General features: G+C 41.6%; 1 protein-coding gene across 2 annotated transcripts in view; it reads left to right on the forward strand.

Annotated features, from left to right (window-relative positions):
- The window catches only part of LOC123996693 (calmodulin-regulated spectrin-associated protein 2-like), a 99,040-nt gene that overhangs the window by 74,283 nt on the left and 6,680 nt on the right, over nt 1-18,077 (forward strand). For both annotated transcript variants that reach the window (XM_046300298.1, XM_046300307.1), the window contains exons 7-14: nt 6,285-6,375; nt 6,515-6,614; nt 11,707-11,738; nt 11,849-11,906; nt 12,099-14,184; nt 15,603-15,739; nt 16,156-16,376; nt 17,423-17,528. In XM_046300298.1, the coding sequence (XP_046156254.1) occupies nt 6,285-6,375; nt 6,515-6,614; nt 11,707-11,738; nt 11,849-11,906; nt 12,099-14,184; nt 15,603-15,739; nt 16,156-16,376; nt 17,423-17,528 (2,831 nt within the window). The remainder of the gene's footprint in view (nt 1-6,284; nt 6,376-6,514; nt 6,615-11,706; nt 11,739-11,848; nt 11,907-12,098; nt 14,185-15,602; nt 15,740-16,155; nt 16,377-17,422; nt 17,529-18,077) is intronic.

Here is an 18,077-nt window from a genome sequence, read left to right on the forward strand (position 1 = left end):
ACATACATACATACATACATACATACATACATACATACATACATACATACATACATACATACATACATACACTCTCACATACATACATACATACATACACTCTCACATACATACATACATACATACATACATACATACATACATACATACATACATACATACATACATACATACATACATACATACACTCTCACATACATACATACATACACTACATACATACATACATACATACACATACATACATACATACATACATCTCACATACATACATACATACATACATACATACATACATACATACATACATACATACATACATACACTCTCACATACATACATACATACACTACATACATACATACATACACTACATACATACATACATACATACATACATACATACATACACTCTCACATACATACATACATACACTACATACATACATACATACACTCTCACATACATACATACATACATACATACATACATACATACATACATACATACATACATACATACATACATACATACATACATACATACATACATACATACATACATACATACATACATACATACATACACTACATACATACATACATACACTCTCACATACATACATACATACACTCTCACATACATACATACATACATACACTCTCACATACATACATACATACACACACTCTCACATACATACATACATACATACACTCTCACATACATACATACATACATACATACATACATACACTCTCACATACATACATACATACACTCTCACATACATACATACACTCTCACATACATACATACATACATACACTCTCACATACATACATACATACATACATACACACACACACTCTCACATACATACATACACACACTCTCACATACATACATACATACACTCTCACATACATACATACATACATACATACATACATACATACACTCTCACATACATACATACATACACTCTCACATACATACATACATACATACACTCTCACATACATACATACATACACTCTCACATACATACATACATACATACACTCTCACATACATACATACATACATACACTCTCACATACATACATACATACATACATACACTCTCACATACATACATACATACATACATACATACATACATACATACATACATACATACATACATACATACATACATACATACATACATACATACATACATACATACACTCTCACATACATACATACATACATACACTCTCACATACATACATACATACATACACTCTCACATACATACATACATACATACACTCTCACATACATACATACATACACTCTCACATACATACAACATACATACATACACTCTCACATACAAACATACATACACTACATACAAACATCACATACATACATCACATACATACATACATACATACATACACTCTCACATACATACATACACACACTCTCACATACATACACACATACACTCTCACATACATACATACATACACTCTCACATACATACATACATACACTCTCACATACATACATACATACACTCTCACATACATACATACATACACTCTCACATACATACATACATACACTCTCACATACATACATACATACACTCTCACATACATACATACATACATACACTCTCACATACATACATACATACACTCTGACATACATACATACATACACTCTGACATACATACATACATACATACATACATACACTCTGACATACATACATACATACATACACTCTCACATACATACATACATACATACACTCTGACATACATACATACATACACTCTCACATACATACATACATACACTCTCACATACATACATACATACACTACATACATACATACATCTGACATACATACATACATACACTCTACATACATACATACATACATACATACATACATACATACATACATCATACATACATACATACATACATACATACATACATACATACATACATACATACATACATACATACACTCTGACATACATACATACATACATACATACATACATACATACATACATACATACATACATACATACATACATACATACATACATACATACATACATACATACATACATACATACATACATACATACATACATACATACATACATACATACATACATACATACATACATACATACATACATACATACATACACTACATACATACATACATACACTACATACATACATACATACACTCTCACATACATACATACATACACTCTACATACATACATACATACACTCTCACATACATACATACATACACTACACATACATACATACATACACTCTCACATACATACATACATACATACATACATACATACACTACATACATACATACATACATACACTCTCACATACATACATACATACACTCTGACATACATACATACATACACTCATACATACATACATACATACATACATACATACATACATACATACATACATACATACATTCTCACATACATACATACATACATACATACACTCTGACATACATACATACATACACTCTGACATACATACATACATACACTCTGACATACATACATACATACATACATACATACACTCTCACATACATACATACATACACTCTCACATACATACATACATACACTCTCACATACATACATACACTCTGACATACATACATACATACATACACTCTCACATACATACATACATACACTCTCACATACATACATACATACACTCTCACATACATACATACATACACTCTCACATACATACATACATACACTCTGACATACATACATACATACACTCTCACATACATACATACATACATACACTCTCACATACATACATACATACATACATACATACACTCTCACATACATACATACATACATACACTCTCACATACATACATACATACACTCTCACATACATACATACATACATACACTCTCACATACATACATACATACATACACTCTCACATACATACATACATACACTCTCACATACATACATACATACATACATACACTCTCACATACATACATACATACACTCTCACATACATACATACATACATACACTCACATACATACATACATACATACACTCTCACATACATACATACATACATACACTCTCACATACATACATACATACACTCATCACATACATACATACATACACTACATACATACATACATACATACATACATACATACATACATACATACATACATACATACATACATACATACATACATACATACATACATACACTCTCACATACATACATACATACACTCTCACATACATACATACATACACTCTCACATACATACATACACACACTCTCACATACATACATACATACACTCTCACATACATACATACATACACTCTCACATACATACATACATACACTCTCACATACATACATACACTCTGACATACATACATACATACATACATACATACATACACTCTCACATACATACATATATACACTCTGACATACATACATACATACACTCTCACATACATACATACATACACTCTCACATACATACATACATACACTCTCACATACAAACATACATACACTCTCACATACAAACATACATACACTCTCACATACATACATACATACACTCTCACATACATACATACATACATACACTCTCACATACATACATACATACACTCTCACATACATACATACATACACTCTCACATACATACATACATACATACACTCTCACATACATACATACATACACTCTCACATACATACATACATACACTCTCACATACATACATACATACATACATACATACATACATACATACATACATACAAACATACATACACTCTCACATACAAACATACATACACTCTCACATACATACATACATACACTCTCACATACAAACATACATACACTCTCACATACAAACATACATACACTCTCACATACATACATACATACACTCTCACATACAAACATACATACACTCTCACATACATAATACATACATACACTCTCACATACATACACATACATACATACATACACTCTGACATACATACATACATACACTCTGACATACATACATACATACACTCTCACATACATACATACATACACTCTCACATACATACATACATACATACATACACTCTCACATACATACATACATACACTCTCACATACAAACATACATACACTCTCACATACATACATACATACACTCTCACATACATACATACATACACTCTCACATACATACATACATACACTCTCACATACATACATACATACACTCTCACATACAAACATACATACACTCTCACATACATACATACATACACTCTCACATACATACATACATACACTCTCACATACATACATACATACACTCTCACATACATACATACATACACTCTCACATACATACATACATACACTCTGACATACATACATACATACACTCTCACATACAAACATACATACACTCTCACATACAAACATACATACACTCTCACATACATACATACATACACTCTCACATACATACATACATACACTCTCACATACATACATACATACATACATACATACACTCTCACATACATACATACATACATGCACTCTCACACACACAATCCTTTTGCGCTGATTCAGGGAATGTTCCCATTGTCTGAAGCTGTGTTGCTGAGCTGATGAACATCGCGGATACTCAAGGTCATATCTGAACAGTCACCACGTTCTTGGGAAACCCTGGGTCGTGTTCATTGGGACAAACTGTAGCAAAATGGAAATGCAATGGAACATGGAAATGAGTGTCTCTTATTGGACAAGTGCAGGTAGTCCCTCCCTGTTGCAGTGTGTTTTGTTCCATTTGGAATTGTAATAATAACACACCATGATTGCTCATCTAGCTCTCTGTGTACCAGGCCTGTATTCCTTTTCTAGGATTGGTTGATTTTCCTATCTCTGTGTACAGGTGGTCTGGCCATACACAGACTGTCCTATTCATTTGGTTCTGTGTACAGGTGGTCTGGCCATACACAGACGCTTCTATTCATTTGGTTCTGTGCCCATCGGGAGAATAGCAGAAACTAGGCTGGTCCATATTTTTATTTTTTTTCACTGAGGCATATTTGAGTGCCATTAGTACCACATGTCATTATCTAAATGATAGATTAAGTTATCACGATCACTCTTGTACTGTAAAGAAATATAACGTGACCCTTGGGGATATATGAAGATAATAAAAACAACACTGTTGTTTTCAGTGTGATTGATTTATCACAGTGCCATCCATTTTGTTACCAAATCACCCTATACCACCCACCACTGCGACCTGTAGTCGGCTGGCCCTCGCTACGTACTCGTCGCCAGACCCACTGGCTCCACGTCATCTATAAGTCTATGCTAGGTAATGCTCCGCCTTATCTCAATTCACTGGTCACGATAACAACACCCATCCCCAAAGCCAACACCTCATTTGGCCGCCTTTCCTTCCAGTTCTCTGCTGCCAATGACTGGAACGAATTGCAAAAATTGGAGCTGGAGACTTACATTTCCCTCACCAACTTTAAACATCAGCTATCTGAGCAGCTAACCGATCGCTGCAGCTGTACATAGTCCATCTGTAAATAGCCCACCCAATTTACCTACCTCATCCCCAAACTGTTTTTATTCATTTACTTTTCTGCTCTTTTCCACACCAGTATCTCTACCTGCACATGAACATCTGATCATTTATCACTCCAGTGTTAATCTGCAAAATTGTAATTATTCTCTCCTGTGGCCTGTTAATTGCCTACCTCCTCATGCCTTTTACACACACTGTATATAGACTTTATTTTTTCTACTGTCATTGACTTGTTTATTGTTTACTCCATGTGTAACTCTGTGTTGTTGTCTGTGTCACACTGCTTTGCTTTATCTTGGCCAGATCGCAGTTGTAAATGAGAACTTGTTCTCAACTAGCCTACCTGGTTAAATAAAGGTGTTCTCAACTAGCCTACCTACCTACCTATACTACATTTGACAATTGTGAACTGTCATGCTTTTCTCAACGAGTTCATGTTACAGGGTTATTTTGGCAGGTGTTGGGCACTGTTAATGTTAATGTTGGCAGACAGTCCTCTTTCTATTTACTACATGCCTCAACCCCATATCCTGTCTGTGTTTTGGTCTTTTCCAGAATAACTACCTTGTGTTCCTGGCCGAGCTGTTCTGTTGGTTTGAAGAGGTGAAACCCTCCTTTGTACAACCAAGAGTTCTGGATACTGAAGGTAAGACGTGGAAATCGTGTTTCGTACTTCAAAACAGTTTATTTTTTATTTATTTTTGGCAAACTTTCAGACATCCCAGTGAAATCATTCCTGCTCTATGGATTTGTTTTAATGAGAGTTATGGTGTTTGTGTTTTCAGAGCCAGCCCTCACATCGTTGCGGAACATTCCCTCAGTTCCCATCTCCAATGTCACCAAGAAGAGCTTCATGGAGAGACCGCCCAGCCCAGAACCACCCAGGTACTATTTGTTATTCATTAATGGTCCAGTGTGACTCAGTTGTTACAGCATGTTTGATTCCCACTGGGGGAACCAATAAGAAGATGTATTCACACACTGCACTCTTCCCATAGGAGAACCATTTGAATAACCCTTTTTGGTTCCAGGTAGAACTGTTTTTGGTTCCAGGTAGAACTATTTTTGGTTCCAGGTAGAACTATTTTTGGTTCCAGGTAGAACTATTTTTGGTTTCAGGTAGAACCCTATTGTTTCCAGGTAGAATTATTTTTGGTTCCAGGTAGAACTATTTTTGGTTCCAGGTAGAACTATTTTTGGTTTCAGGTAGAACTATTTTTGGTTTCAGGTAGAACTATTTTTGGTTCCAGGTAGAATTATTTTGTAGAATTATTTTTGGTTCCAGGTAGAAGTATTTATTATTAACACACCAAGACAGTTGTCATGCCCTCTTAACAACACCTATTCAAATAAAACAAAATGTTATTGGTCGCATACACATATTTAGCAGATGTTATTGTGGATGTAGCTCCAACAGTGCAGTAACCCTCGGGAGGCTGAAGATATTTTGAACTCAGATCTTCAAAAGGTTCTACAGCTTCACCATCGAGAGCATGATGGTTGCATCACAACCGGGTATGGCAACTGCTCGACATCCGACCGCAAGGCGCTACAGAGGGTAGTGTGTAGCGCCCAGTACAGCACTGGGGCCAAGCTTCCTGCCATCCAGGACCTCCATACCAGGTGGTGTCAGAGGAATGCCCTAAAAATTGTCACCCAAGTCAGACTGTTCTCTCTGGTACCGCACGGCAAGCGGTACCGCAGCGCCAAGTTTAGGTCCAAGAGGCTTCTAAACAGCTTCTACCACCAAGCCATAAGACTGCTGAACAGTTAATCAAGTGGCTACCCGGACTATTTGCACTGACTCTCTTGCACAGGCTCGATGTACACTCACTAGACTCTAACCACACACACACACACACACACACACACACACATGCATATTGACGCCGCACAAACACACGTACATTCACATTCCTTCACACTCTTCACATACGCTGCTGCTAGTCACTGTTATTTATCTATGAACAGTCACTTTACCTCTACCTACATGTACATATGACCTCAATGACCTCGACTAACTCATAACCCTGCACATTGACCCGGTTCCGGTACTCCTTGTATATAGCCTCGTTGTTGTTATTTTATTGTTGGTTAACCTGTTGTGTTCGGCGCATACAACTTCATTTGATGTAGAACCCTTTCCACAGAGGGTTCTACATGGAACCCAAAATAGTTCTACCTGGATCCAAAAAGGGTTCTCCTATGGGGACAGCCAAAGAGCCCTTTAGGAACCCTTTTTTCCCAAGAGTGTACTGTAGGTCCCTTTGGATAAAAGTGTCTGCTATAAATAGCAAATATAGTGTATATATAGTTCCTTCGGGAAAGTATTCAGACCCCTTGACTTTTTCCACATTTTGTTATGTTACAGCCTTATTCAGACCCTTTGCTATGAGACTCGAAATTGAGCTCAGGTGCATCCTGTTTCCATTGATCATCCTTGAGATTTTTCTACAATTTTGATTGGAGTCCACTTGTGGTAAATTCAATTCATTGGACATGATTTGAAAGGTACACACCTGTCTATATAATGTCCCACAGATGACAGTGCATGTCAGAGCAAAAACCAAGCCATGAGGTCGAAGGAATTGTCTGTAGAGCTCCGGGACAGGATAGTATCGAGGCACAGATCTGGGGAAGGGTACCAAAACATTTCTGCAGCATTGAAGGTCCCCAAGAACACAGTGGCCTCCATCATTCTTAAATGGAAGATGTTTGGAACCACCAAGACTGTTCCTAGAGCTGGTGGCCCTACCACACTGAGCAATCGATGGAGAATGGCCTTGGTCATGGAGGTGCCCAAGAACCCGATGGTCACTCTGACAGAGCTTCAGAGTTCCTCTGTGGAGATGGGAGAACCTTCCAACCATCTCTGTAGCACTCCACCAATCAGGCCTTTATGGTAGAGTGGCCAGACGGAAGCCACTCCAAAAGGCACCTAAAGGACTCCCAGAAACAAGATTCTCTGGTCTGTTGAAACCAATATTGACCTATTTGGCTTGAATGTCAAGGGTCACGTCTTGAGGAACCCTGGCACCATCCTTACGGTGAAGCATTGTGGTGGCATCATCATTCTGTGGGGATGTTTTCCAGTGGCAGGGATTGGGAGACTAGTCAGGATAGAGGCAAAGATTAATGGAGCAAAGTACAGAGATATCCTTGATGAAAACCTGCTCAGGACCTCCGACTGGGGCAAATGTTCACCTTCCAACAGGACAAAAACCCTAAGCACACAGCAACAACGCAGAAGTGGCTTTGGGACAAATCTTTGAATGTCCTTGAGTGGCCCATTCAGAGCCCGGATTTGAACCCGATCGAACATCTCTGGAGAAACCTGAAAATAGCTGTGCAGCAAAGCTCCCCATCCAACTCTTTGCGCTTAATGGGACTATCATTTTTTGTTTTTTAACAGGACAATGACCCAAAACATACCTCCAGGCTGTGTAAGAGCTATTTGGCCAAGAAGGAAAGTGATGGAGTGTTGCATCAGATGACATGGCCTCAACAGTCACCCGACTTCAACCCAATTGAGATGGCTTGGGATGAGTTGGACCGCAGAGTTAAGGAAAAGCAAGCCAACAAGTGCTCAGCATATGTGGGAACTCCTTCAAGACCATGTTGGAAAAGCATTCTAGGTGAAGCTGGTTGAGAGAATGCCAAGAGTGTGCAACGCTGTAAACAAGGCAAAGGATGGCTATTTGAAGAATCTCAAATATAAAATAGATTTAGATTAGTTTAACACTTTTTTTGGTTACTACATGATTCTATATGTGTAATTTTGATGGTTTTGAAGTCTTCACTAGTATTCTACAATGTAGAAAAATATTTTCTTTAAATGAATGAGTAGGTGTCCAATATTTTGACTGGTACTGTATGTAAATGTAACATGCAGTAATTTCAACAATTTTACTGAGTTACAGTTCACATAATGAAATCAGTCAATTTAAATTAATTAGGCCCTCATCTATGGGCAGTGGCGCAGCCATGGGTGGGCTTTAGAGGGCGTAGGCCCACCCACTTGGGAGCCAGGCCAATCAGAATGAGTTTTCCCCCACAAAAAGGCTTTAATACAGACAGTTTCTCCTCGGTTTCATTAGCAGTCCAGATGGCTGGTCTCAGATGATCCCGCAGATGAATAACCTGGATTTAGAGGTCCTTGGTTGGCGTGGTTACGCATGGTTTGTGATTGTGTAGCTAGTTGGACGTACTGCCAAATTCTCTAAAACGGCTTTGGAGTCGGCTTATGGTAGAGAAATGAACATTAAAATATCTGGCAACAGCTTTGGTGGACATTCCTGCAGTCAGCATTCCAATTGCACGCTCCCTCAAAACTCTGTGTATTGATCATGCTGTTTAATCGATTTCTTGATATGCCACACCTGTCAGTCGGATGGATTATATTGACAAAGGAGAGATGCTCACTAACAGAGATGTAAACAAATTTATGCACAACATTTGAGAGAAATAAGTTTTTGTGCATATGGAACATTTCTGGGATCTTTTATTTCAGCTCATGAAACATGGGACCAACACTTGACATGTTGCATTTGGTTAGTGAGAAGTCTGGTCTCTCTCGCCAGACCCAAGGTGCCCTGCATGCTCCACTGTGGGAAGAGACTAATAATAAATAATAATAATATATGCCATTTAGCAGACGCTTTTATCCAAAGCGACTTACAGTCATGTGTGCATACATTCTACGTATGGGTGGTCCCGGGGATCGAACCCACTACCCTGGCGTTACAAGCGCCATGCTCTACCAAGTGAGCTACAGAAGGAAAAAAAAATGTGGCAAGCAAAATATCAGATATCGGTATCAGCCAAAAATGTAATTTTGGTGCCTCCCTAATCTAGAAGTATCGAATTGTTCATGAAAGGAGACAAGCACATCCCCTAAAGGCATCTGCATGCTTCCATGCCAAAACAGTTGGGTAGAGTGTGTGCATATATTGTGACAGATTTCTTGAGTTATAGTCATTATGAAGAAAATATTGTATTTTACAATAATGACCGAACAACTACAATAGAACTGCAGTAGCACACATTATATTACTTAGGTGAGTACAGCTCAGTTCAATTCAGCTCAGTTCAATTCAGTTCAATTCAGCTCAGTTCAATTCAGGTCGGTTCAATTCAGCTCAGTTCAATTCAGCTCAGTTCAGCTCAGTTCAATTCAGTTCAGCAGCTCAGTTCAATTCAGTTCAGCTCAGTTCAATTCAGTTCAGCTCAGTTCAATTCAGTTCAGCTCAGTTCAATTCAGTTCAGCTCAGTTCAATTCAGTTCAGTTCAATTCAGCTCAGTTCAATTCAGCTCAGTTCAATTCAGCTCAGTTCAATTCAGCTCAGCTCAGTTCAATTCAGCTCAGGTTCAGTTCAGCTCAGGTTCAGTTCAGCTCAGGTTCAGTTCAGCTCAGTTCAATTCAGCTCAGTTCAATTCAGCTCAGTTCAATTCAGCTCAGTTCAATTCAGCTCAGTTCAATTCAGCTCAGTTCAATTCAGCTCAGTTCAATTCAGCTCAGTTCAATTCAGCTCAGTTCAATTCAGTTCAGCTCAGGTCCAATTCAGCTCAGTTCAATTCAGTTCAGCTCAGGTCCAATTCAGCTCAGTTCAATTCAGTTCAGCTCAGGTTCAGTTCAGCTCAGTTCAATACAACTCGGTTCAGCTCACTACAGTTCAGTACAATACAGCTCACTACAGTTCAGTACAATACAGCTCACTACAGTTCAGTACAATACAGCAGCACACCAAAGCTCTTCTGACCTGGATTATTTTGCTGTGGTTATCTGTTAAAAGTTACAGCGACTACAGGGGATGTTAGGTAGATGTTATACAAACTTATATGGAATGGTATTCTGTGTTGGACATGCATGATATATTGCTCAAGCTATGGGGGCCAAAGCTTTAAAAAAAAAAAAAAAGCTTTCATTAAGTTTTCATGATTTGTCAATCTAATTTTCTAAATGTCTCTCTCTCTCTAGTCTGCCTCTCCGGCCTCAACCTAGGAACTCGGGTAACAAGATCACTTCAAACTTTTGGCTTTCAACATTAATAAACATTTGAATTTGAATGGAGTCCCTTATCTGATATTCAATGCTTATTTTGTTCATTTTCATCATCCAGGTGAAATGAAGAGATCGACCTCGATGTCCTTTGTGGACGTAGGAACCAAGGAGAAAAGGTGAGTGTCACGGACTATGTGAATAAATTGACATTATCGTTTGGTAAATGAGTAGGATGTTTCTGATGTGAAATCGTACGCCTGTTATGCTTTCATTACACTGGTTTAGTTGTGTCTTAGTTTTTGGGCTGTGGGATTATTAAATGCACTACACACACAACAATGGATGGATGAACTGTTTGTTTTTACCAGGTCTGGGCCTTACGGGGTATCCTTCGACATTCCTTTCGACAAAGAGGACACCCAGACGTCTGCTCCCCCTGGCCATGCCATGACTCGCTCTACCAGCACAGAGGGCTTCGGGATCCACCAAATGCCCCGTGGCATGAAGAGGATCCTGTCCTTCCAGCCCATCAATGGGCTGGGCGTTGAGGAGGAGGGCTGCCCGGACAGTCTAGCAGGCCCCGATCTGCCAAGACAGCCTGGCAGACCTCAACCCAATGGCTCCTCAGCCCTGGATGGGCATGGAAAAGGAGCAGCCATGCCCAGCATGGAGGAGGCCCTGCAGATCATCCACAACATCGGGAGGAAGCCCCCACAATGCTCCCTGACAGAGGGTATCAACCATGGCTTCTTCCTGCACAGTCAAAACCGAGGAAGAGGTGTAGTCGGCCTGCACCCCAAGGCCCAACAGGAGAACATGGACCTGGACTCACTGAACACCACTAAAACCACAGAGGTGGACACAGACATCCACTTGAGGACGGAGGACATCGCCGAGATGCTGGACGAGGACTCTTCGCTGGGGGAAGCTACGAGCATAGAGCTGGACATGGACGCACTCAGCCCCTGCCTCAGCAGCTCAAGCTACGGCAAATCTCCCTCCACTAGCTCCGGCATCAAGATGACCAGCTTCGCAGAGCAGAAGTTCCGGAAGCTCAGCAAACCCGAATCAGGGAGAAGAACGAGCAGCAGCAGCAGCGGGGGGGGCAGCTCCCTCAAGACCACCCCCGAGGGCTCAGAACTGGGCCTCGCCCTGTCCGTCTCCTGGGCACCCACCCCAGAGCACAGCCCCGTTCATCAACAGAGCATGCCCCTTACCCAAGCCCCTCCCACCTGGCCAGCCCTGGCCCCTCCACCTAGTGACCCGGCTCAGGCCATGGCAACGGAGATGGTTCAGCTGCACATGTGCCTGGAGGAGAAGCGAAAAGCCATTGAGACGCAGAAGAAGAAGGTGGAGGCAGCGTTTACGCTTCACCGCCAGAGGATGGACCACTCCACTTTCCTGGACGTGGTCAAGAGGAAGGCCGACTGTGCCTCAGTAGGAGGAGGAGAGGAGGAAATGGGGAAGATGACTGCAGAGAAGGCCGAGCAGGGGCAGGCGCCCTTCGGGGTCTGCTGGCTGAAATCCCCAGGAAGAAGCACGGGAGAAGAGGGAGGTCAAGGTCCCAGCGAGGTGGATCTAGCGAACTACACACGCTCCATGGAGAAGCTCAACCACTCACTGGGCTTCCTGCAGATGGAGATGCAGCGCCTGGCCCAGCAGCAAGAGGTCATCATGGCCATGAGGGAACAACTGCAACAACAGGCCTGGGTCATTCCCCCTCCCGAGACCCAGCCCTCACCCCAGAAATATGCTCGCGCCTCTGTCCGCTCCTCCAACTCGCCCTCCCCGACAGACTCACCTCGCTCCGCCCACCGCTCGCTCACCAGCATCAAGAGGAAGTCGGCCTCCGTCCACTCACGGAACCCCCGCACGCCTCGCCCCAGCGAGCTTAAGCTGGCCCCCTATAACCGCTGCCTGACGGCGCCCCAGTCCGTGGACAGCCTCCCCCGCCTGCGCCGTTTCTCCCCATGGCAGGCCATGGCCTTCACCTACATGGGGGACAAACCCACCGGTGAAACCCCTGAGATCGGCGACGGGGACACTGAGCATGTGCTGTCCCCAGAGAGAGAGGCTGTTAGTGCATCGTCACCCTCCTCCCCATCCAAAAACAACCAGAGAACACAACAAGGGACACTAGAGATTTCCAAGAAGGATGATGCGGAGGAGAAGGAAATGGAGGAGGAGAAGCACAAGTACAAAATGGAGGAGATTAAACCCATAATAATGTCGACCGTATCTGAAGTGCTGGCCCAGCCAGTGAAAGAGTCCTTTACGGTCACCCCCACAGAGACCCCCCTTATCTCGGACATGTTCGGCCAGGCCAGAAGTAACCTGATTGAGGTGCCTCTGTACGTGCTCAAGCCCCTGGAGGGAGAGGGTATGGAGGAGAGTGAAGGCATGCAGGGGACCTATGGCGATAACGAGAAAATGTCCTGTGGCTTTTTCTTTAAGGTAGGAAGTTATAAGATACACTATGGAAGTTGTTTAGTTGTTAATATTTATGAGAAACAGGAGGTTGGTGGCACCTTTCATTGGGAGGATGAGCTCGTGGTAATGGCTGGAACGGAATAAATGGAATGGTATCAGATACATCAAACACATTGTTTTCCTGGTGTGCTCTTTTCCACACATTATTATGAGCCGTCCTCCCCTCAGCAGCCTCCGTTGGTCAGCTCAATATTTCTGTCCATTTAGAGAACCCCTTTTGGCTCAAGAGTGTCCCCAGAGGCAAATGTTCTGTATGACCTTTTTAATACAGTTGCTATTTCAACTGTTTTCACTCACTGTACAGTTGGAATGGCTTTAATGTTAGGGAATATTTTCCATCTGAATAATCTCCAAAACAATAGCCATTACGTCAGTGTGTAAATGACAGATTCTGGACATTTGGCTGCCAAAAATTACTATTTTCCTAAGAAATTTAACGAAAGAAAACCTGTTTTCAATTTGCAATTTGCTTTGGTTCTGTTGGCAGCCATCTTTGTTTTTTGGAAAGGAAACACTCTGTTTTTTAATATGAGATGAGGAATGGCTCTTTAAATAGGTCGGGCTGAGGACAACATGGTTCTTCCTATTGTGAGGACGGTCACTAGCCAGTCGTCTGTGGCTTCATCTAGGTCACGCAACTGGAGCTTGTGAATTATTCAAATGCAGCTGCTGAAAAGTGGGTTGGCAGAGATGTTGAGCTAGTTGTTGGATAGTTGTGATGAGGTCACATTTGAAATCAAATGATCCGTTTTTGCACGTGGTATTGGATCTTGAGTGTGCTATAGTAAGAAACATTGGTCAGCACAGGGATGCTAATAGAGAGATCACAGTTTAGTTGTAAACTTTTAATACACTCAACAAGGGGCCAGACTCTTAGACTAAAAACCATGCTCAATCAAATCAAATTGTATTTGTCATATATGCGCCAAGTGAAATGCTTACTTTACAAGCCCTTAACCAACAATAGTGTTACGAAAATACCCCCCCCCCCCCTCCACATACACACTCAAAAAAAGTAAGAGATAAGAATAACAAATAATTAAAGAGCAGCAGATCAATTAAAAGTCTCCATTGACAATGCGAGCATGTTCAGGGGAGTCTCCACTTAAAGTGATTTTCAGTCCAGAGTAATAGGTACTGTATAATCTTGGTCTGTGAAACTGCTCCTTTAAATGTACCAGAAAAACAACAACAGCTCACATTAGCCAGGGAATTCCTGGACTACGTTCAGTAGCCACACTACATAGCAGATAGAAAATCCATGAATAGAGCCAATGTGATTCCTTATTCTACACGTCATGTTTGTTCTACATACAAGTTTTCTGAATTGCAACCCTGTAGTGGGTTCCTGGCTGTGACTGACTGTGTGTCTCTGCCCACAGGGTGATGGGAACGGGGAAGACAGCATGGCTCAGAAGAGAGCTGCTCTCCTGGAGAAGAGGCTGAAGAGGGACAAGGAAACGCAGCAGAAGAGGCTGCAGCAGGAGGCGGAGCTAGAGCGGAAGAAGGAGGAGTCACGGTGCATACTATGTATTCCCTTTCACCTCACACGTGCTCGCATACATGTATGCAAACCCACGTCCAGACACTCCCACTTGATTGTAGAGGAAACTTCAACAAAAAAAAAACGTTTTTTAAAAGCCTGTTTACTCTACAATCAAGTGGGAGTGTCTGGATGTGAATTTGCATATGTGTATGAGAGCATCATGCCTTTAAATGTTAACTAAACAAATTGTATTTGTCAAAGTACATCAAATGGTGACGTAATGGATTGAACTACATTTACTACTGGTTGTTTGGTCTCATACTATGAACAATTACATCCCATAGTTTATGTACGATTACGTCTCGGTCATAGATTTAGCTGTTCTTCATCTAGTATAATCTACGGTCTTCTATTGACGCTCGTAAACGACCATTCCTCTTCCCTCTCAGAGTGAAAGCGGAGGAAGAGCACGCCAGGAAGGAAGATGAGAAAACTCGCCGGGAGTTAATCAAGCAGGAGTACCTGAGGAGGAAGCAGCTCAAGCTCATGGAGGACATGGACACGGTGAAGAAGCCGCAGCGGCCGCCCGGCGCCAAGCATAGGAGAGCCCGGCCCAGGTCCATCCACCGGGACAGCATGGACTCCTCCAGATCCCCGGCCAGGGCAGCAGGTAACTGTGGAGACGACCTCTCTCAAGAGTCAGGAGTCAATGGTGGTGTTGTGTTGGCGTGGCGATTGTGCCTGAGCATGCCTCCTGTGATAAAACACTATTTCTCTGTAGCTCAGTGCCTCCTGTGATAAAACACTATTTCTCTGTAGCTCAGTGCCTCCTGTGATAAAACACTATTTCTCTGTAGCTCAGTGCCTCCTGTGGTAAAACACTATTTCTCTGCAGCTCAGTGCCTCCTGTGTGGTAAAACACTATTTCTCTGCAGCTCAGTGCCTCCTGTGTGGTAAAACACTATTTCTCTGCAGCTCAGTGCCTCCTGTGATAAAACACTATTTCTCTGCAGCTCAGTGCCTCCTGTGATAAAACACTATTTCTCTGCAGCTCAGTGCCTCCTGTGATAAAACACTATTTCTCTGCAGCTCAGTGCCTCCTGTGATAAAACACTATTTCTCTGCAGCTCAGTGCCTCCTGTGATAAAACACTATTTCTCTGCAGCTCAGTGCCTCCTGTGATAAAACACTATTTCTCTGCAGCTCAGCATGGCTTCTTATGGCAGACCGGAGACGGTTCTAGTTGTAGTAGAGATCTGCATGCCATCTACTAGTGCTACTAACCATTTGCATTGCTTCCTTGGGAAAGCATCTCATTTTAAATGCAGTAGTTGACCCTGATGGATTTCTTAACTGCTTTGCCAAACCAATTTGACTCATTTGAGCTTGTAATGTGTTACATGAATCGATCTCTGGTAGTCTGGCAAAGACACTTCCTTATGCTATGTGGGACTCTGGGTGGGTTCCTAGGCAACCAATGTCCGTTTTTAACTATGAAAGTGAACTCCAAATCAAATTCTTGTCAAATTTGAATGAGCCATACTGGAGGTATGTTTTAGTTTGCGCACATCAGATGATACTGCAGATAGTCGTGACAAGGTGGACACAAAGTGTGTCTGACGGTATCGTGTCTGTGATCGTGGTGTAACTGTGTGGTCCAGTCTTTGGCCAAACTTGTGTTTCACATCTAGGTTTCACAACCTCGTGTTTTTTCAGTGCCCAGCTTGTCTCTGGCCTCTCTCAACCTGGGGGACAGCTTGTCTCTGGCCTCTCTCAACCTGGGGGACAGCGACACTGTGCAATCTGAGAAGAGAACCCCAAGGTAAGACACGATTCTGTTTACAGTATATACACATGATGCATATGTAGGCGTACTTGAATTTCATCTTAACATTTTTTCTACTCTTAATTGGTGAATCCTAACTTCCACATTCAATTTGACTTAAGTGGAAATTAGGATTCGTCCTAAAATTACACTATTGACACTGTTTCATTGAACTTGAGTATCACTTCCAACCTACTTTGTTAACCCCTTTCTCCCACCAACAGCTTTTAACCCAGCTAACACGTTCTATATTCTCTGCACTCTTCTTTTCTTTACCTACCCTCTCTTTCTTACCTACCTTCTCTTTCTTACCTACCCACTCTTTCTTACCTACCCTCTCTTTCTTACCTACCCTCTCTTTCTTACCTACCCTCTCTTTCTTACCTACCCTCTCTTTCTTACCTACCTTCTCTTTCTTACCTACCCTCTCTTTCTTACCTACCCTCTCTTTCTTACCTACCTTCTCTTTCTTACCTACCCTCTCTTTCTTACCTACCCTCTCTTTCTTACCTACCCTCTCTTTCTTACCTACCCTCTCTTTCTTAC

The sequence above is a fragment of the Oncorhynchus gorbuscha genome, linkage group LG02 (assembly GCF_021184085.1).
Source record: "Oncorhynchus gorbuscha isolate QuinsamMale2020 ecotype Even-year linkage group LG02, OgorEven_v1.0, whole genome shotgun sequence".
Lineage (NCBI taxonomy): Eukaryota > Metazoa > Chordata > Actinopteri > Salmoniformes > Salmonidae > Oncorhynchus > Oncorhynchus gorbuscha.